The 21,779-nt window shown below is 24.2% G+C and overlaps 2 protein-coding genes across 3 annotated transcripts in view; both read left to right on the top strand.

Moving 5' to 3' along the window:
• The first annotated feature begins 82 nt into the window (after positions 1 to 82).
• LOC114132658 (probable serine incorporator) lies at positions 83 to 4,307 on the top strand. Of its 2 annotated transcripts, none has more exons than XM_027998170.2 (9): positions 83 to 324; positions 409 to 570; positions 641 to 849; positions 935 to 1,144; positions 1,207 to 1,291; positions 2,868 to 3,051; positions 3,126 to 3,305; positions 3,373 to 3,538; positions 3,624 to 4,307. In XM_027998170.2, exons 1-9 carry the CDS (start codon positions 289 to 291, stop codon positions 3,757 to 3,759), a joined length of 1,368 nt encoding a protein of 455 aa, XP_027853971.2. In that variant the 5' UTR covers positions 83 to 288; the 3' UTR covers positions 3,760 to 4,307. The 2 variants fall into 2 exon arrangements, with proteins under 2 accessions (XP_027853971.2, XP_027853970.2); XM_027998169.2 differs by having other exon boundaries at positions 3,370 to 3,538.
• Positions 4,308 to 6,773: 2,466 nt separating this feature from the next.
• Positions 6,774 to 21,779, top strand: part of LOC114132669 (oxidation resistance protein 1) — a 161,606-nt gene continuing 146,600 nt past the window's right edge. Inside the window, exons 1-2 of the mRNA XM_027998188.2 lie at positions 6,774 to 6,867; positions 17,717 to 17,859. Coding sequence (XP_027853989.1) covers positions 17,768 to 17,859 — 92 coding nt within the window. The 5' untranslated portion in view covers positions 6,774 to 6,867; positions 17,717 to 17,767. The remainder of the gene's footprint in view (positions 6,868 to 17,716; positions 17,860 to 21,779) is intronic.

Below are 21,779 nucleotides of genomic sequence, written 5' to 3'. Positions count from 1 at the left end.
CATGTTAAATGGATATCTTTCCCTGATTATAATTCCATATGACCTTATCAGTGAATCTTGCCTATTTATATATTATCTATGATTAAAGTAAATATTATTGTGTCAGTATTAAGTTGCGTATTATTTAACATTTTATGAACAAAGCGATACCCTTTGTCATTCATGAGAGCGGATAGGTGGACATTGGCCACTAATAGAAATCGATAATTCGATTGTTGCATATATTTTACCTAAGGATACTTATTACGAATCTTCTACGATCGCTACAAACTACAACCGACGTCGAAGATGGGTGCATTATTTTCATTGTGTACAGTCGGTCAAGTGAGTGTTATTATTAATTTTTAATTATTATTGTGTCCTCACCAATACAAATATTTTAATAAATTGTTTTTTGATAATTTTAAGCTGGCATGTTGTTGCGGTCAAGCAGCATGCTCTCTATTTGCATGTTGCCCGTCATGCGGAAATTCAACGTCAACAAAAGTTATGTACGGCCTCATGTTACTCGTAGCTATTATATTAAGCTGTATCACACTCGCCCCCGGACTGCAATCGTTTTTACAAAAAGTAATTTGATTATTTGTAATGATTACTAGTAATTACTAATTAGTAAATGTTATTAACGTCTTATGTGTAGGTACCATTTTGTGAAGGTGATCATAACACTGGTTTAACTAGTAACTTTGTCAATAATATATCTGGTGTTTCAATCGATTGTAAAAATGCTGTTGGCTACATGGCGGTTTATAGAATTTGTTTTGCCATGTTCATATTCTTTACACTTATGTCATTTATTATGATGGGTGTGAAAGATTCTAGGGATGGACGAGCTCCTATACAAAATGGGTACAACATTATTTTATTTTATTGTAACTTATATATGCTTTTATATAAGACAATAATAATAATAAATTTTTTTTTGTTTAATTAGATTTTGGGGCTTGAAATATCTTATTGTATTTGCTGGTATTGTTGGTTCATTTTTCATTGCCCCAGGAAGCTTTAGTCATATATGGATGATTTGTGGTATGATTGGAGGTTTTATTTATCTCATCCTTCAGTTTGTACAAGTTTTAGATTCTGCTCATTCATTAGCTGAATCATGGCTAGACAAATGGGAACAAACTGAAGATAAAAGATGGTAAGTTTTACATTAATATTTTAATAACATGTTTTAAAAAATGTTTAATTGGTAATTTTTAGGTATTTTGCATTACTATTTACTACTGTAGTATCATATGGACTAGCAATTACTGGACTTATTGTTATGTATCACAGTTTTACCCAGGTAAAAATAAACAATGTTTCATTATTTTTTATCACAAAAACAGGCTGGCGCCCAAGTAAATATGGTATATATGACACAAAATGATAAAACATCATTTGTTAGCTTAAGGATTAATAATTAAAACTGAATTTAAAGAAAAAAGCAGGGTCCTCATTTGCTAATAATATTAATCTATTAATTGTTTGTTTGACGTATAATTAATTGTATAGAGTGGAATGTAGAAAAGAATTCCTTTGGTGAATATTTGTCAAAGGCATTTTACAATTAAAAAGTGAAAGAAGTAAGGAAAAATCATAGTTGATGTTATGTGATTTCTAAGGAAAGTAATGTTATGAGACTATCAAGGATGACTAGGAAAAGAAATTATGTGTATGAAGTATAAAAAGTTGACAGTTGTACAATAGGGCCAATTGATGAAACTTTACGAAGGGAAGTTAGCTTGCGGAACACATTATACTGAGTGAAACTACAGTTTCATAGATAGATGAGTGAAGTGACATGAGAAGATAGAATAAAGAACTAATACGTGAGGTAGTATTGGTGTAGCGTCTAGTGGCAGCGTAACCTTATTATTTCAATGATGCATTAAAAATTTTTAACACCCACCCATGGTTATATGTTATGTACAACATAATATATATGTTATTTTATATCAACACCAAAATATTAAAAAGTATTTTGTTTATTTTATAATTAATTTATAATGTTAAAATAAGTTTCTAACTACTGCATGTATGCAGCTGCATACAATTAACCTCATTTATGCTGTTATTGGTAGCATTGATAGTGGACAAGATGAGAGTAAATAGACTAAGATGGTTTGGGCATGTGATGAGGTGAGACGAAACAAAAGCAGTAAGAGTGGTTATGACAATGAACATTGAAGGGAAAAGAGAAAGAGGAAGACCAAAAAAAAGATGGTTGCTGGCCTGTAACCCAGTCGTTGCTCCCCCTAAAAACATTAAAAAAAATAGAAAGACATTATTTTAATATATAATGCCCCCCAAAAAAGTTTATTTTGCCCCTCCTGAAAATTTGGTCTGGCTATGGGCCTGGATGGTTGAATACTATTGAGAATGATATGAGGGCTGTTGCCTGTTGGTGTGTCCATAGGAATAGGGGACGTGAAAAATTAAGAAAGTGGAGGTATAGAACAAAGGTGGCCAATCCTTAATAGTTGGGATAGTAGTAGATTATCAAATTAGTTTTATAACTTTTACAGTTAACTAGTAGTATTGAATATATAATCAATGGTAGTTGTAATAATACTCGGTCTACATTTATATATAACAATTAAAATATATCTATAATGAATATTAAAAAACATAAACTTTTAAATTTTTATTATATTGTGTTTTAATTTTTCAAGAGAATAAAATATATATTTTTAACATTTTGTAAACATTTGTTCAATTGTTTGAAATTATTTAATTATAATTTTATAAACTATCAAAAAAACTTCATGAAAAATCAACATTATGTCGACTTGTAAATAATTTATTTAAAATATTTTGATAAGTAAATTTTCATTTTCATAATTTATGATATTTAAAATGGTATTAACAATTTTTTTTAGGAAAACGGATGTGCTTTGAACAAATTTTTCATCACATTAACAGTTATAATATGCATAGTTATTAGTTCAATTTCAATTACTTCATGTGTACAACGGGTGCATGAAAAATCTGGTTTATTGCAATCGTCTATTGTTAGTTTGTATGTGGTGTATCTTACTTGGTCGGCACTCAATAGTGGTCCAGGTATATTTTGTTTAATATAAATCTGAATTCACACAAGTGTAGTATAATATAAACATTATAATTGTTTATCTTAGAAACTCAGTGTAATAAAAGCTTGGCAGAAATCCTGAGTCTATCTAATTCTGATGGTTCTAAAGTACATTTTGGTTCAGAAAATTTTGTTAGTATTGGAATTTTTGTTTTATTTGTATTATATTCTGCTATAAAAACGGGATCATCCTCAAAATTCTCTATGAGTAATTCTACAGAAAGAAGTGAGTATTAATTAGTGTTAAATAACTTAATAATATATTGTATATTTATATCTTAATATTTTAGTAGGCAATGATAGTGATCTTGAAGGAGGTCCAGTTTCTGGTAACGATGATAACTCTGGTAAACTATTTGATGATGAAAAAGAAGGAGTTGCATATTCATGGTCATTTTATCACTTCACGTTTGCAATGGCCACTTTATTCTTAATGATGACACTTACAAATTGGTACTCGTAAGTATAAACAATATATTTTTGTAGTATATACATTTTGTAATTATATTATTTATTAATATTACCTAAATGTTTTTTTAATCAGACCCAACTCCAGCTTAGAAAACCTTCATCCAGATTACGCTTCTACTTGGATTAAGATATTATCTTGTTGGGTCTGTGCTGGGCTTTATGTTTGGACATTAGTGGCGCCAATTATATTACCAGACCGTGAATTTTAAATTGTATCATCATTGAAAGTATTAAATAAGTTGTTTTAAGCTCATCTATTAATATTTTTGGTTATAATTTTATATCTATACAATATCATATTATTATTATTATTATTTAATTTTTTATAATAGTTAATCAATATGTTTTAACTATGGTAAATTATTCCTCTCTATTCTACCACAATTATTAAATCAATTACAAGCATTCATGATCAACATAAATATTAAAACCAAACTTGTTATAAAAACTTAAATTGTATTTAGTTGCTTTTATTTTGATTGTGTGATTAATAATTATGTAATGAAAAGCATTATATTACCTTAGATTTTAAATATAGCTTATGTGTAAGATATGTTGTAGAGAACACTTGAACAATTGACAATTTTTTTATATTGTTTAACACTATTCCATTTTTCTTATTTTAAAATATTGAAGTTAATTATATAAAAAATGAAACTGTATGTTATGCTTACATTGATAATATATTAATGATTTTGATTGATCATGTTGTGATATTATAAAAGTTAAATAAATGTATTCATACTTAATTATCTTATATCATAGTTGTAATTTATTATGATTTAGTGCATAGTACTTAAATATATAGTATATATATATATGTATATACATTGTATTGAGTTGAATATTTGTTTTTTATTTTATTAATTTTTATTATAGATCTATCCCCATTTTCCATAAGGTAAAAACTTATAAAATTGATTACAATTATTTAGAATTGTTGCTTAACATGCAGTTTTAGGTAAATTTAATGTAATTTGTTGTGTATTTGAGCATACTAATTTTCATAAAATAATAAATATAAAACAATGTATTGTTTTAAATTATAGATGCATGTTTATAAACATGTAAATAATAAGTATGTTTCAATTTTTACTTTGAATTATTATTATTTCGACAATACTTATGGTAGGTTGAGGGACTTTACTCAGAATTATTTTTCAAATTTGACAGTTAATCAATTTATCATTACTTTAAAATTGAATATCTTAAGTATTGTATCTGTACTTGCCATTATCTGAGTGAAGCAAGATGAATATTAGAATACCTAATATACTAAAATATAAGTGCATATGAAAATTGAAATCACCTGTGCTGGGAAAAGTTCCATACACAATTATACTCATTAAACCACCGATGTCCATAAAATGATTAAAATGTATAATTTTGCTTAACCTAAGCTTAAAGTCTGATAATAGTTGTCTGTTTAATTAATTTGCTTTATTATTGATGGCATAGGTCATATAATATTTTTAATTATAGACCATCATTGATGGTGCTGTTTTTTATTTTTATATTAAAAATATTTTTCATTATAATATGTAGGTAGTAACTTTTGTTTTTGAGTAGTGTGTTTAATACATATTAATATATTATAATTCTCAGTATTTTCTAATTGATATATTGGTATCTACCTATCTCCTCTACCGGACTAATGACTATCCAGTAGTATGCACTAGGTAGTGGTACAACTATAGCTTTGGACATTTAATACCATTTCCTCCCCTTCGACTAGAGATTAGAAAATCAAAAGTCTGATGATATTAGACTGATTATAATATTATAATCTATAGGTAGCAGGAACCTAACTACTTGGTTCTTAACTATTAAATTGAACTGTTATTTTAGCGGTTTTTGGGGAAAACCCATATATCCATGGATATATCATGTATGTATATGTATGTTATTATTTGCAAATTAAATTATTAAACGATGGCGGCGTCATGGAAGTGTTGCGAAAGCGTCGTCGGTTGCAAAAAGAAAAAATCCATTGGTGTTTTCGCGCCAGTTCATTGTCACTAAATTCGATTTTATTCTAAAACCAATGGTTTTATATTTTTACATAAAAGTTAATAAGTATCTGATAATTTTTTAATAATAGTATTCGTAGAGTTAAAAAGTAAATAGTTTGTCGATTGATGTCTGAATTAAACGACGACAAATCACCAAATGAATGCGATGTACAAATACCTACTGCTGCCGTAGTCGTGGTACCAAAGTAAGTAGGTTATTATAATTAATTCATAATTTAATAATATTAACAAGTAAAGTAGTACCTACACATATATTTTTTATGTACACAATAAACGAACCTATTCATGTGTGGCTCATTATATTTTTGAAGAAATTAACAATATTAATGAGGAATAGATAAAAATTAAATTAAATTAAGTAACTATAACCTAGCCTAAGCTTATAACATTAAGTAGGTACCATATTTGATATCAGTGGTTACCGAAATTTTTTTAAAGGGAATTCAATACTCTGTAGGCAATTTTTTTTTTTTTACTGTAATATTAAGAATAACAGAGTAAAACAGATTTTGCTGAATGATACCTAATATTTTGTTATCGTATATGCATCAGTAAGATTGAGAGAACACATACGAATATAACATAACGTCTCTTAAAGACTTACTTACATACCTATCTATTTTAATTTGTAAGTAGTTTGAACATTTAATGTAAATAACTAATTAAATTTTTATGTACTAACATTAATGAGATCTACGTACAATAGTCATACCTATATGGCTATATTGATCACCTTGGGGTTTAAGAAGTATTGCAAAAACAATAAATGTGAAAATTTTTGTTTTGAGTTTGTGAATCGATGTAATGGAATTACATATATATGTAGGTAGGTACCTGCCTATGAATAATAAATCAAAAAACCATGGCCCCTAAATCATATTTTGATAAATGTAATTAGTAATAAAGCTAAAAATGGGACAAACGCTTTAAGATAACTTATAAAGTGTATGTAATTATACGTAGGTATGAAATGTAGGTAAATAATATATTGCATTACATCGCCCATCTCGTGTACTAGAGCACAACATTAAATAGAAAGGACGAAGGGAAACAAAATGTCGGTGAGTGTGTATAGCAAGCGAACTACGCGGGCGCTACGTGCGGGAAACCCGGTCACCACCGGATACAAAAGTTGTTACCCCTTCGTGTCCCGATTTTTCCAGCACGTCTTACCCTCCTAAAGGGGCCGCCGCAGTTTCCATCCGGACACCGAATCGTGAACGTCACGCGAAGTCCGCCGTACACCAGCACGACGGGACATGATTCGTAAGACTATAATATCAGGTACCATAGTACTTTGATGTGGGAAGTCATTAAAAAAAAAAATTTTGTTTCAAATTTTTTGTATTCATCAGTGGGAAATTAGAATTTTTAGAATAGATTTTATTTAATTGTTGACGTTTTTTTTTTATAAATTAATGGTATTTGACTGTTTTAGATTGTCCATCTATTCGCTGTATAGGTATATAAAATATAGGTATTATAATGTATTGTATATTATTAGTTTAGGCTTAAAATACTGTCACTAAAATAAGGTTTCGTTTTTTTTTTAAATGATTTTTTTCCAGTTTTATAAAATTCTTTATGATCCTTATAATTTAAGGTTAGAAGTGTTGTATTTCATTTTATTTTATTACCTACTTATATAAATTATCCAAAATTAAATAATACCTAAATTACTATTCAACGAGATTCGGAAATTCCTTACAAATTAAAAAAAAAAAATTATTAATATTGTGTTGTCGTTCTTATAAATTTATTATAGAATTTTAGTTAATTACCTTATGATTTAAATAAAAATAGCTTGTTTTTTATAAACACAATATTTTAACTTGATAAATGTAGTTGAATAATATAGGTACGTAAAGTTAATTACTTGATAGGTAGGTAGGTATAAATATTACTTATATTCGAGAGTATAAATACATTTTTTAATTGAATGCCAACTTTAATGTATACACAAATAAACAATATTTAAAGAATGTTAGATATTCACATTTTCTTTTGAATGGATTAGTGAAAAACTATTATTTATTTGTTTATAATATAATTATTTTTAAATTTTAAATTTTTAGTATATATTTCTTAATATTCAAATAAAAACATGAATGTACTATTATATTTAGTACAAATATTAATATTTAATAATTAAGTGTTTTATCTTTTATAATACTTATTATACATTTTAATTTAACTATATTCAAAACGTCAAAATCGTGTTTCATTATAATATTATATTATTTTGCTCTCTGTGTTGAAATTATTGACGTACATAACTTAGAATATTCAAATTTAATTTAAAATACGAAATTTAGTGGAGAGAGTTTTTAAATATGCCATACATTCTTCAGATATATTATATTATACAATATATCGTATTGTTTAGTATTCTTTATAAAAATTAAAAAACTTGTTTCATTTAGTTAAAATTTGATATAGACAATCTGAAAATAATATATTATGAAATATATCAAATTCCTGAATGTTTATAAATGTTAAATTTAAATAAATATTAAAAACATTTTTTTATAGCTATGCTTTGATTATTATACATATCTTTAATAATTTATAGATATTATTATGGTTCAATATAATATTTATTATCGTAAACATACCAAAAGAGAACATTGATAATTTGACATATCAAAGTATAATAAGTATATGGTAAATTATGAATGTTTATAATGTTTAAAAATTTATTAGGAGCTATTTTTTAATTGATTTATATAAAAAAAGACCCCATAGGTCATAACATAACAAATATAAACTATAAAAAGCTACGAACTAATGTTTAATGTAAATGCAGGTCTAAGAAAATAAACATTTTGCAATAAATGGTAATTTTTAAAAAAAATCTGATAGACAAGTGGATACTGCTTGCTTTACTGTAAGTGTCAACTGGGTCACTATTTAGGGTGTGTTAAATTTGAATCCAATGATAATATATCATTGTATACGAAAAACAATTCTGAGCTGAGACGGTCTTTCAGCATATGTATAGGTATATTAAGTATATTTAGTAAGTCATTTATTTTATTTTTAGTATTGAAATTACGTTGATATAATTTTTTCCTAAAAAATATTGCATTTATTATATTATATATAATTAATTTAATTATTATAATAACATATATTTATATAATGTTATATTAACTATATAATTCAAAATTGAATAACATCTTTCTGTAAATAGTAAGTACAGTAAAACAGTAAAAATAGATTTAAAGTATAAATAGTTAATAGATAATATTTTAAAATGTCATTACGACCATTACGTAGAGTAAAATTCATAATAATATAATAAATGTAAAAGTTTTAAGTTCTCACAAGGTTACAGATGTTTTTAAATTGTAACAAAATAATCAACATCGTTATTTATCGTTTAAATAAGTAATTTTGTACTAATATGAACTTAAAATGTCTACAACAAATAATTGTCTATACTCTATACATATTTTTTTAGATTTTATGGTTATAGTATAAATTACTTTTAAGAATTTTTATATTGAATTTTCAAAACTTATATTATATATATAAAAAAAGTTTCGCGGATTTCTAATTACAAAATAGTTTTCAACTTTTTGCGATTTCGACGAATTTAGTCAAAATTCTAAATTCAAATGCATATAAAAAAAATTGTGCCTATGTGTTTTTAATATTTAAATACAAACATGAAAACAAGTTTTGTGGAATCTTATATAAAATATTCAAGAATTTTGCCCCAGTAAATAAATTTTCATCGACATTTATATAAAAAAAAAAACCTAAAAATTGAAAATTTGTCAAACAATAAGTAGATCAAAATGAGTGAAAATGTCAAGTGTTAATTTATTGTTATTTTTTTCCATAAATATATAATAATAAAACATCAACAATTTTAATTTGAAATGCTCATAAAAATTAATTTGTCGTTTTGGTAGAATATTAATAAATTTATAGGTTAAAAAATGTATAAAGGACCTTTTACTCAATTTTAAAATCTAAAGTACCTATTAAAACAAAAATTTATATGCACTTCTAACTATAAAATAATTTACTAATTTTCGTGATTTTTACGATTTGTGTCAAAATTCTAATTTAAAATGTTTATAAAATATACTGTGAATTTATTTTGATATTTTGTTTTTGAAAAAGAAATTAAGAACTCATAAAAAGCTATTCAAGTATACCTATTTACCCAGTGAATAAAACTTTTAATGGACATTTAATAAAAAAACGAAAATAAATTAAAAATGTCTTATGTCTATCAAAAGCTAAAAATAGTAAAAAAATGTTGTCGTAAATATAAATTTTTGGTGAAAATTTCAAGTATTTGGGTTTTTTGTTTCAAGTCATACAAAAAAGAAAAAAAAACAAAATCAATTTTGTTAAAAATTTGTTTTGCATAAAATATCCCGTTTTCCTTCATGTTTTTTTTTTTTATATTTTTACCGATTATAAAAAATTTATAATTTTAAGTAGGTACACACTATTCAATTTGTTACCTAAAATAATCTTCTAAGTTGAAAATTGAAGCATTTTATTGACTATTTATCGTATAATCATGAACATATTATTATAAAATCATCAATACAGTTACCCTTACCACTCTGTTTACAATCTAAATTTGATATTATTATAATGATAATAATAGTTTTTATTACAAAATCAAAAAATCTATTATAATTGCTAAATATTAGTATTTAATACTCGGTCGTTGTTTTATTGAACAATACTCATTATTTCAAAATCTATTGACATTTTAGAATTTTTTTTTTTCATAATTTCAGTCAAAATAAAAAAATATATCTTAATATTTTTTATTGTTATAACTTTTTAAGTTTTACTTTTTTTGAATAATAGCATAAATTTTCAAAAGAGAATATTTTTCCGAGTATTTTGATATATAACAGTGTAAAATTAGAAGAGTAGCTTATGACTAGATAAGTTATAAATTTAGATGAGCGAAGTAAATTAGTATAGAGTAAATAGAGTAAATATAATAAAGTTAAACAAAGAAAAATGAATGAAGTGTCGTTTTTAAATAACTATATATTTTAAGTACTAGCCAAATAATGTTTAATATTATATTTCTAAAAAAAAAATAAAATTATTAAAATTAAATATATTTGTATTAAATGAAGTATATAAATTCAGACTGAGTTGACATATAGTATGTGTACAAATTTTTGTCAAAATGGATATTTTGTTTGAATTTGGTTTTATGTTAATGATAAAAAAAAGGAATTATATTTTTGTGCTTTTATAATTAGAATAACTAGATCAAAATGGAGAAATTATAAATAAATTTAAAATTATTCATATTAAGTGCCTTTTGCCCTTATAATTATTGTAGGGTTAGTTAAAATAGATAAATTCAATAAATATTTTATGATACAATTTATAGTAACATTTAGTCTATTTAAATGATGATTAAAATTTCTTTTCCAAATTGATTAACCATAATATTAAAAAGATTGAGTTAAGGCTAATTGCCTAAATAGATAATTATTTTATAGGAGCAACTGAATATATATTCAGCTACTTTAAAAATATAAAATAATATACGTTAAGTATTATTAATTAACTGTATATGTCTATCCTATTTTAATTTATAGTCAAAAACTAAACCAATATATTTTATTTTATGTACTTCTTCGAGATTTATATGTTTTGAACAGTATGAGCAATCTAAGTCAGATATATATTTTAATGAATAGAAAGTTAATTATTAATTAATAATTAATTTTTTATGATTAATTTAAATATTGAATGATTTTAATTTAAAATGAATTAATTTAGATTTTAATAAATTCAATTTTAAATTGTTCTCAGAGAAGACAGAACCAATTAAAGACAGTCTTTAACATTTTATTAGATTATTGCGGTTTATAAAATAAGTTATTAATTATTTGTTTGGTTAAATATTAATATAGCAGTATTATCGGCAAAACTAAATAATTTGGTTTATTATTTGTTTATATTTTTACAAGATCATTTTTAAAAATTATGAATAAAAGGGGACTTAAATCATGACTTGATAATTATCATCACTCCACAATATATGTTTGGAGTTTCATTATAAGAATCATCTATTTTAACTCTGAGTTTTTTCGGTAAAAACAATTTTATAAGATTATTGAAAATACTGACAAAATACTCGTCCAGTTTTTAAAGGAAGTTATAACGGATAAGAGATATACAATACTAGAGTAAAATTGGGCATGAGTAATGTGTAATTTTTTTGTTGGACTAGAGGAAATTATTTTTCATATTTTACCCTATACAATTTTTTTTTAGAAAGATTTTAAAATAATTAAGATAACTTTTTAATACATACATGTATAAAATAGTTGAATATATTAAAATACATCTATATATTTAGCATACTTATGTTTATATATTATATTAACTATTAATATAGGAAAACAATTTCCTGTATAGTAGGCTTTGAGATGACCTCGTCATTAAAAACAGGTAGGTTATAGGTAGGTTGGATAAAGATTTGTTAAATTTGAATTCAATGATTTTTATGTTAATAATATGGTATGATAATCTAATTTTGCCAAATAACATATAATTTAATATATTATTATTGTTATTATAACTTAGGTACCGTAGTACAATGTAAATAGGATATATTTAAATAGTTTAAAATTAGTCTAAACATTTTGAACTTTTTATTAATTATCTTAATAAAATTATAACTTAAGGACGAGGGGAATTTTTTTGAAGTTTTTATAGTTAATATTATTTAAATTACAATAAAATAATGATAATTGTTTATGGAGCAAAAATGTAATGATGAAGAATAAGGTAAAATAATGTATTACATAATATTTTTAAGAAATGTCATGTTATTTAAATTTATGAACATAAATATTTACAAATTTTAATTGTTTTTAAAATCTGGCCTAGCTGATACTGAGATTATTGACTTTACGATTACCGTCTGCTACAATAGACTACTAAACAGAAAACGTTCAACCCGAACAGGCTCATTTAAATATTAATTAAAAAAGCAGAAACGACTTGCCAAAAACTTTTTGTACTAGAAGATAATTAACCAACAAAAACGACCTTGCTATAGTATTAGTAGTGGTGATGGTGTCAGCCGTTTTATCTGTTTCTGTCCATACCTCGAGACTAAAGAACATCCTTCCCTGTTTACATTGCACACGTTAAAAACTAAGAATATTATTCTTTAAATTGAATTTAAAATAAATTATAATTATTTATTTATTTAAATTAAAGCTTTTAATCTTGATACTAATTTTTAATTAAAACCATTTTCATAACGAACAATGAAAATCAGTACTTTTTATTATTTAATAATATGACGTAATATGTATTATATTTATGAATGTGATAATTAAATAATTAGGTTTAATTGTAGTTTTAAAATACGTATATTAAATAATTCATCTATACAATAATAAACATTGATAATTTCTGAAATTATTATAAGAATAATATAATATCTTAAAAACCTAATATCCAATGGTAAAATAACAAATATTATATTATTAATTAGGTTAAATTAATTCTTTAGTAAATTCACTAATAAATTTTAATAATATTTACATTTGATTATTGTATAAAAATAAAAAACAATAATTACAGATTGTTTGATGGGTTAGGGGCGGTAATTGAGGCGGTTTTTAAGTAATATAGAAACATAATCTATTGTACTTATCTATATTCCTTACAATTCACGTGATGGAGAGTTATATTCGAAGTATTTATGACTAGAAGGCAGACATGTTTGAATATGGCAAATTTGTGTGTTAGTTCAAAATGTTAAATTAATTTATTATTAACTAAATATATCATCGGTAAAAGAAAAAAAAAGAAAATTAAGAGAACGACTCAAGGCGTTTAAATATAAACACTTCTATCCCTCACTGCCGGGTGGTAGTTTTAATAATATTTAAATAACCACTTATAGTTATTTGTGTATCGTATAATAATAATAATATAATAATATTTTTTACCCGCAGGAATGTTTTTAATATATTCATATGGGGTAAACCTCATAACATTTTAGGAAATTATTTTTTAAATTCTTAGTTTATATATGAGTGATATTATTGCACATTATTTTATGTATACCTAATACAAATAAAACTAAAACCAATTTACTAATCACAGTGAATTATACATAGATAATTAATAAACACATGAAATGAAAATTACACAATAGTTTAATATGCATTTAATTATAATAATATATCATAATTTTTCTATGTCTTTCTAATTTCTTAAATTTTAGTTTTTGTCAAATCCTAAAACTTACAATTCAAATAAAAGCTCCTTAAAATCATCTTGTTTACATGTCTCAGTCGCTTTCATATTTATTGTATATAATTCAAAATTTCAAAAAAATAATTCTATGATAAAATTATAAAATTGCTGATGATACACGATGCACTTAGGATTGGTTCAATTAGAGGGCTCAGCCTTACAGTTTTATCCATAGTTCCCTAATTACTTAAATGTATTTTAGCATATTAAAATCAATTTTGAGGACCGTTTACTTAATATTATCGTAATAAATTATAGTAGAATAGAAATGATTAATTGTTATCATTTTATTGAATTATCAATGCGTTTGATTAAGTGATAAACAACCTGTTCTTTTATAACCATAATACGTCCGATGGTGAGATTTCGTTCCTTAATTCCTTATCCATGTTTAATATTGAGAGAGATATTAACAATTTAAATAATTCAATACACACTGAAGTAGTTTTAAATAAGTTTTTCAAACAAGATAGGCGTATAGTTTTTCATTAATACAAATTAATGATAATGTTGTAATATTTTGGGTAAATAAATGAATTATTTGCAGGAACTGAATATATTTATTTTTTTAGAAGTATTTACTTAATTTAAAATAGGTATTGATGACATTTTGAAAATGATTAAGTATTAATATAAAAATTATATAGATACATATTTATTAGTGTTTTAAACTTTTATATAAATATATTTTAGTTATTATCTTTTTTTACATTATTTCTAATAATTTCTATGGTAGAATGACAGAAGTTAATATGCCATTGTTTACAATTTATAGTAAAATACAATGTAAGTTCTCAATTGTGAATTGATACTAAAATTATTTGCTTGTTATTTGACAACGTTTTTTCCTTCTGAAAATTATTTAGTGAATTATTTTTCTAAAAATTTCATAACGGGTTTGGAAGATAATATAGAGATACTATAGTATATAATAGTATATAAATGTACAATTTTAATAATTTATATTAATCTATAAATATTTATAATTTTTATAAATGGTCCAAGTATAATTTATACTAGATCTAACGTTGTAACTATTTAATATTTTTAAGGCTATATTTTTCCTTAATATACATATTTTAATAACTACCCGTTTAAATTTTGAATAAAGTAAGTGTATCAAAATTTTCAAAAAATTATCCACTAAGTAAGATACGTAAAAAATAATTTAATTTAAAAATAAAAGTTTGTACTATGTACCTTAGAATAACTCCTATTACTGTAATATCGAAAACTTAAGAATGTGGTATATTTAGACATTTGAATACATTTATTATTGATTGAAAAAATGGAATTGATCATAGTTGATGAATCATACTGGGTATAGAAAATACATCTAATGCGTTTCATTTCCAGTCTAAAGATATTTAAAATACTAATCTCAATGGTCGTAATTTGGGAAATTTTTATGGGGGTAGGGGCGAACTTTATTTTATGTCGATATACCGTATACATACCGTATATATCTAATTAATACATTTTACAAAATATCAAGGGGGCAGTTGCCCCTCTCTCCACCCCCCCCCCCCCAGTTTACGCTTATGCTGATCTCTATTTTGAAGAATATTTTTTTTAAAATATATTATCGAGAACTATGCAAGTGCAATACAATATTTTCAAGTCCTATGGTAATCTCTTATGGATTACTTTTTCATAAATTGTTATTTACCATATTAGTGACTGGTGATTGAGTAAACTAAAAACATGATTTAATTATTTTTATTAATGCGTACTAAATCAATATTTTATACTAATATAAATGAAATAGAATAGATACTTATAGATTATAATAGCTTCTATATCCAAAATGTTTTATAAGGCAAATTATTAGCGAATAAGACATTTGCAATTAAATAATATTGAAAATTGTAAAAATCGTATTATACCTCCCTGTAAAATATATAATATTACGACTTTGTGAAGCTATAATCGATAAAATGTATTGATTTCAATTTTGATGGATTATATTTGCATATATTTTTGAATAAGTATATGCAGTATGCACTTCATTTTCTTGTATATAAGTTATTAAAGAAATCCATATCGTAAAATAGTGAGATTAAGTTCTACTGTTTTTTTCAAGAGACACTTGGTCACATTGATAATTATTATATCAATTGTTTTCTGGTTTTATAACATTTAAGGGATTTATTTATAGAACAGATTTTTATGAAATTATATAGATATGATTATTCTTTGAATTTTCGATAGTTATTCAATTTAAAACTATAATTATTTTAAGAGGTTTTTTAAAAATATTTTAGACTATTAAAGACTAAATAAGATACATAAAAAATATCTTACTACAAGATTAATTTATAATTAGTATATAATAAATTATAAATACTAGATACAAGTACCTATATGAGATACATATAAGATCTACGATACTTTATACCTTTAACGACTTTTATTAAATAAAATATATAAAAATGATTTGAGTTATTTTAAATAATTGCTAATTTATGTAATTATAATTACTATACGTTAGCATGGATTGAAATATAAGAAGTGAACGATAGTTTGAATAAATTTAAACATTGTTAGAGAATATAAGTTGGGATTGGGATATTATTTTGTCTTCAGAAATACCTTTGCCATTTTCTATAGTATGTGCTCTTATCTGTTGGCAAACATATTATATCCACTATTTGTCAAAGTTTTCTCATTACAAACGACATCTCTCGTGTTGCGTGAAATCCGTCTTCACTCTTAGAGTGTCGGTTTTCGACAGCTCGTAAAAAGGCTTAGAAATTGGTGGGTGTAGGGTAAAAGTTAAAATTTGATTGTTGACATCTATCTATTCGATAAAAAAGATAGAATATTAGCCACAAGCAACAGTCGACCTTCATAATATTTTTTATTACTTGAAAATTTCGATTCTTTTCTTCATAACTATATTTAGTTTAGTTTAGTTTTTTACATTTTATTTATTTTTTCAGTTATATTAAATGTTTAATATATATATAATCTATGACAACATGTAATTTTATATGTAGGTATTTAAGTGTATAATACATGGCAAGTAAAAAATATAATCTGAATTAAAGTTTAATATAAGTATATGTTAGTATATAATATTATACCAAGTCACAGATATCTATACAAATATTCAACTGTGGTACCTAATTTATGATAAAATGATTTTATGAATCTGTAGTATAAAATCTAAATTGGGTTAGGTTTTTTAAAATTTTTTTCAATTTTATAAAAACGGAAATATTTTCTTATTTAAATGTTTTACTTTTTGTTAATTTGTATACATTTACATTCTATAATATAAATAAGATAGAAAAAAGTAGGTCAGCACATTTCAGTAGTGGATGTTTGTCCATCGTCCCTTCGATTCTTGGACAGGATAGTGTAATTTTATTGTAGGTATTCGATTTTAATGTAATGATTGCATTCGATAAAAAAACGATTCTGAGCGGACGAGGGGATCTTTTTTATTTAATTTTATTCGTTTCTATGGTGATAAGCAAAGTCGAAATTAGTCGTCCTTAATTATTTAATATTACAAAATTGTGATATCGTACGTTTTTTCTCCTCTAACCGCTTTTATTTCGAGTACCGTTTTGAAAGTCCAAAAATGACCTCTTTAAAGTACCAGATCAAGAACATAACCTTTCAGAAAATATGCTACACTTGTACTTTTGAGCAAGTTTAGGGGGATAAAAAGTGTTTACAGAATAAAAAAGAAATAAACATCATTGTAAAACCAATACATTCCTCGCTCCACTTAGAATCTAAAATATGTTTGACTAACGTACTTAAATATTTGGTATATTCATAAAATAAATTAAATTAAAGAAAAATAATAACTAATTTAAATATTTATGTTTGATTATAGTTTAAATATAATCTTCTAATTCAAGTGAAAACATCATCTAACAATCAAAGAATGGCTACGTTTACTGGTGGTTCAGGACCTTCAAGGCAAAGATCTCTTAAGGATCGACTTCGAGAAGGAATCACAGGCAGCTTTAATTGGCAGTAAGTACAAAAAAAAATAAATTAAAAATCTATAGCAATCGAATGATCTTCACTTATTCCAGGTAAGTGGTTAAAACAATATTGTGTGTTTTTATGATCTATTCAAATAAATAGGTTAATTTTTGATTATACATTAAGCTTGCATCAGCATGGTGGTTAGAAAAATACATTATTCTGTAACAGATTGTTTTCTTCTGTAACAGAAAGGAAGTAAAAACTATAAATCATGTAGAGAATATTTGTTTTTATCTGAGCCCTTATAAAGAAAATTGCCGCTAGGAATCGATACTTACACAGTTACACACACTCAAACAATGACACATGATTTTTATTTATGACTTTAGGGGTCTACTTCAAAATATTATTCTCTCGTCGTTACCTTTATTCTATTTTATTATAATATTAAGAATTTATAAATACTGTAAGAACAGCTAGTATACGCGTTAAAGGTGTGATTTTAGAAGGAGAGAGTTTTTGTTACATTTGTTATATCTTAAATGTATATTAACAATTTAATGAAATGATTAGTTTAATCAAATATTCAGTATTTTAGTTTACTTGTAACAGAGAAATACAATGTTTCAATTAATATTTATAATAGGTTAATTTGTTTAATTGATTTGTTATATATTTATGAAATTAATTATTGTACATATTTTATGTGTATTTAATTAATTAGGTATAATATTTTTAATGACATTTTGTTAGCTATGAATTTTTCGATAAAAATAATACTGAATACTCTTTATAAATTTCTACACAAAGATTTAATAAATATCTTAATATAATATTTTACACTGTAAGTTTCTTACTATAACAAATTATTTATTGTATTTCCTCAACAAATCCTGTTCAAACAGATATTCTGTGTATGACTTCTGATTTTCTACCCTTTCAAACGACACTGAAAACATTAAAGACTGTAATAAAATTTTATTAGCAATTGAAATGTCACCAAAAGGTCAGAAGAAAAAGGCTTTCACACCAATGTGTTTAGAGAATGAGAGAATGTGCAATTATATATAAATGTATATTTATTTTCATGACGTTATTTTTGACAACAAGTCACAAAAAAGAAACTAAATAAAATATTATCTTATTAATATTATTTAAAATGATAGTATCCAACTTGTTATTGTCCATTGTTTTCCAGACATCATAAGATAAATTATTTGCTAAATCAATCGTGGTTAGAATTCAATAGTTAGATTGTGCAAATAGGTAGCGCAGCGCTTTGAAGCACGTGCATAGAGTACATAGCGATTTTAAAACTGTATAATTCAATTGCATCAGTGTCTACTTACTTATGATAGGTACGTGATTATTTGTGGTGGTATGTTTATAGCTTGGTGATAATAAAATTATAATTTAAAAAATGATAAAGATTTATAATACATACTAAATATTATTTTAGATATTACTATATTAGTTTTTAATTGATTTAGATTTTATGAATAATAATCAAAATATTCTTAATTCAACCAGATAATATACAATATATAAATAATAAAAAAAGGGTGATTAAGTGGGTACCGCTCTGTTGTATCGTAGGTTTCGAGTGGATCTTTGACATAGAGTAGGTCACTTATAATGGATGTGTTAAATTTGAATACAATGATAGGTATACGAAAAACGATTCTGAACGGAGGTGATTTATCAGCCTATATAAAAAGGTGGTTTATGTTTTAATGACTTGAATACTCCAAAATTCAATTACGTACAGAAAATACCAATTTAAACAACTTACTGGTGTATGACTAGTAATTTTTAACTATAGCAAAAATCTAAAATTATTTGATAGTAATAAATGGTTATTTTGCATGAGAATTTTTATTGAAAATCTTGTATTATACATTTTCAATTCTTAGCTACTTAAACAAAATTTTTCATTAATTTTTAGCTACGGCATAGTTTGCAAATATTTATGATTTTGACGAATTTTGTCAATATTTGAACTTTAAAATCTATAACAAAAAAAAATTGTGGTTATATATCCTCATAATTTTTGATTTACGATAATTCATGAGGAACTTTGTACTAAATTTTCAAGTCTTTTTACTCTGCTAAAAACATTTAATCGACATTTATAAAAAAAAAATAAACGAACATTTTTAACTATTTTGAAAATTAAATTATGTAAAGAAAATGCCAATCTAAATAATTTTCAAGTATCTACGACTTATACTTTTTGAATAATGACAAATATTTTAAAATCGTTTGAGGATAAATTGTTACGCGATTTCGTAAAAATTTAAAATTCAGATGCTCATAACATTTTTCCTATAATGATGCTTCTAATTTTCTTTATAGTTATTTAAAGGAAAACTTATGAAAAACTTAGTGTTCAATTTTTTAACCTTGCATATAAATATTGAAAATTGTATGAATTTTATTTTCAACTACAAAATTACTTGCAAATTTTCGCGGTTTTAACATAGGTATTTCATTAAAATTTTAACTTTAAACGCTTATAAAAAAAAAAAAAATTGTGAATAATGATTTTTGATTATTTTTTAATTACAATAAGAAAAACCACAAGAAACCTTATATTAAGTGTTCAAGTTTTTTTGGGCATTTAAATTTTTTTTATCGTTATTTCAAAAAAATGCTTAGAAAAATCAAAAATACCAGTCGTCTATAAATAACTCAAAAAAGCATTATATTGTTAAAATTCAGTTTATAGATAACGCTATTATAAAAATTTGGTGAAAAATTCAAATATTTATAGTGATTAGTTTTTGAGTTATATTTCAGCTATTTGAGCTATTTCAAAAATTGATTTTATCGAAAACGGGTTTTGCTTAAAAATTACCATTTTCCCGTCATTTTTTTGTGGGTTTCCATGTTTGTATAAAATTAGACCATGTATAATTATTAATTATATTAAACAAGTATATAGAATCTTTAAAACTTAAAATTTTTAAACCATTTTTGTTTAACTTGATGGATTATTTTGAAATCAATTAAAATAAAGCTAAATAATTTCATAAGTCAAATGAATTAGTAAAGTCATTTAAATAATAAGAAAATTAATTAACTAGTTAATTTAAAAAAATAAAAATAAACAATTTTTTAGCTCAACAAACTTTTTAACTAGTTTATGCCCATCACTTTTTGTTAATAATTACCATAGATGTTGTAAAACAGATTTTTTATTAAATAAAAACGAAAGTAGTATTTTATGTTTCCTTCCAAAATCAAAAACATCATAAGAGTAATGTAGTTATTTATTTGTTAGTTGTCTATCATTATTGGTGATCTTAGATAGTTAGATCTTAGTATAATATGATTGTAATTGTAATAGATAAAACTCATGAGTTCCCATATTATTTTCTTAGTGGGGCTTATTATCATACAATTTAATATCAAATAAATAAATGATAATAATATTAAAAGATGGCAATAAAATAAAATAAGTTGTGATCATATTTAAAACATACTATCATATTTTCTCGAAAAGTACTGATTATTAAAAGCTTATGAAGAAATAATTGTAATAAAAAGGTGTTACTTTAAGATATTTTAGCTAGGTATGTGAAGTACCAATGTATTTGCATCATATAATGTGGCTTATTATGTTTAAACTAATATCCAAATTTTATTTTGAAATACATTTAAATTACTCAACAAGCCTTCGATATTTAACAGTAGTTAAATTAGTTAAGTTATAAAACTTAATTTATAACTTTTTAAGTAGATGTTCAAATTCTTACACTAGAACAATAGAATAATAGAAAAAATGTAATCATATTGTTTCAATAGGTAACCTAATTCCCACGCCGACTGTATTCAATTGAGCAATCAGCCAATATCCCTATAACCTTTTCTGTTATATACTTTAGGTATTATATTATATACATCTACTATACATGTATGAGCATATTGATTGATGTGAGCACTAGTATTTTCAAATAGGTCGG

Source organism: Aphis gossypii, chromosome 2, assembly GCF_020184175.1.
Source record: "Aphis gossypii isolate Hap1 chromosome 2, ASM2018417v2, whole genome shotgun sequence".
Taxonomy (NCBI): Eukaryota; Metazoa; Arthropoda; class Insecta; order Hemiptera; family Aphididae; genus Aphis; species Aphis gossypii.
This window is presented reverse-complemented; position numbering and strand designations above follow the sequence as displayed.

What these genes read in the sequence shown, in the direction of transcription:
- LOC114132658 (XM_027998169.2), top strand. Translation starts at nt 289, where the DNA reads ATGGGTGCATTATTTTCATTGTGTACAGTCGGTCAA. An exon ending in TGCAATCGTTTTTACAAAAA is followed by an intron (nt 571 to 640) that starts GTAATTTGATTA and finishes TCTTATGTGTAG; the next exon opens with GTACCATTTTGTGAAGGTGA. An exon ending in ACACTTACAAATTGGTACTC is followed by an intron (nt 3,539 to 3,623) that starts GTAAGTATAAAC and finishes TTTTTTAATCAG; the next exon opens with ACCCAACTCCAGCTTAGAAA.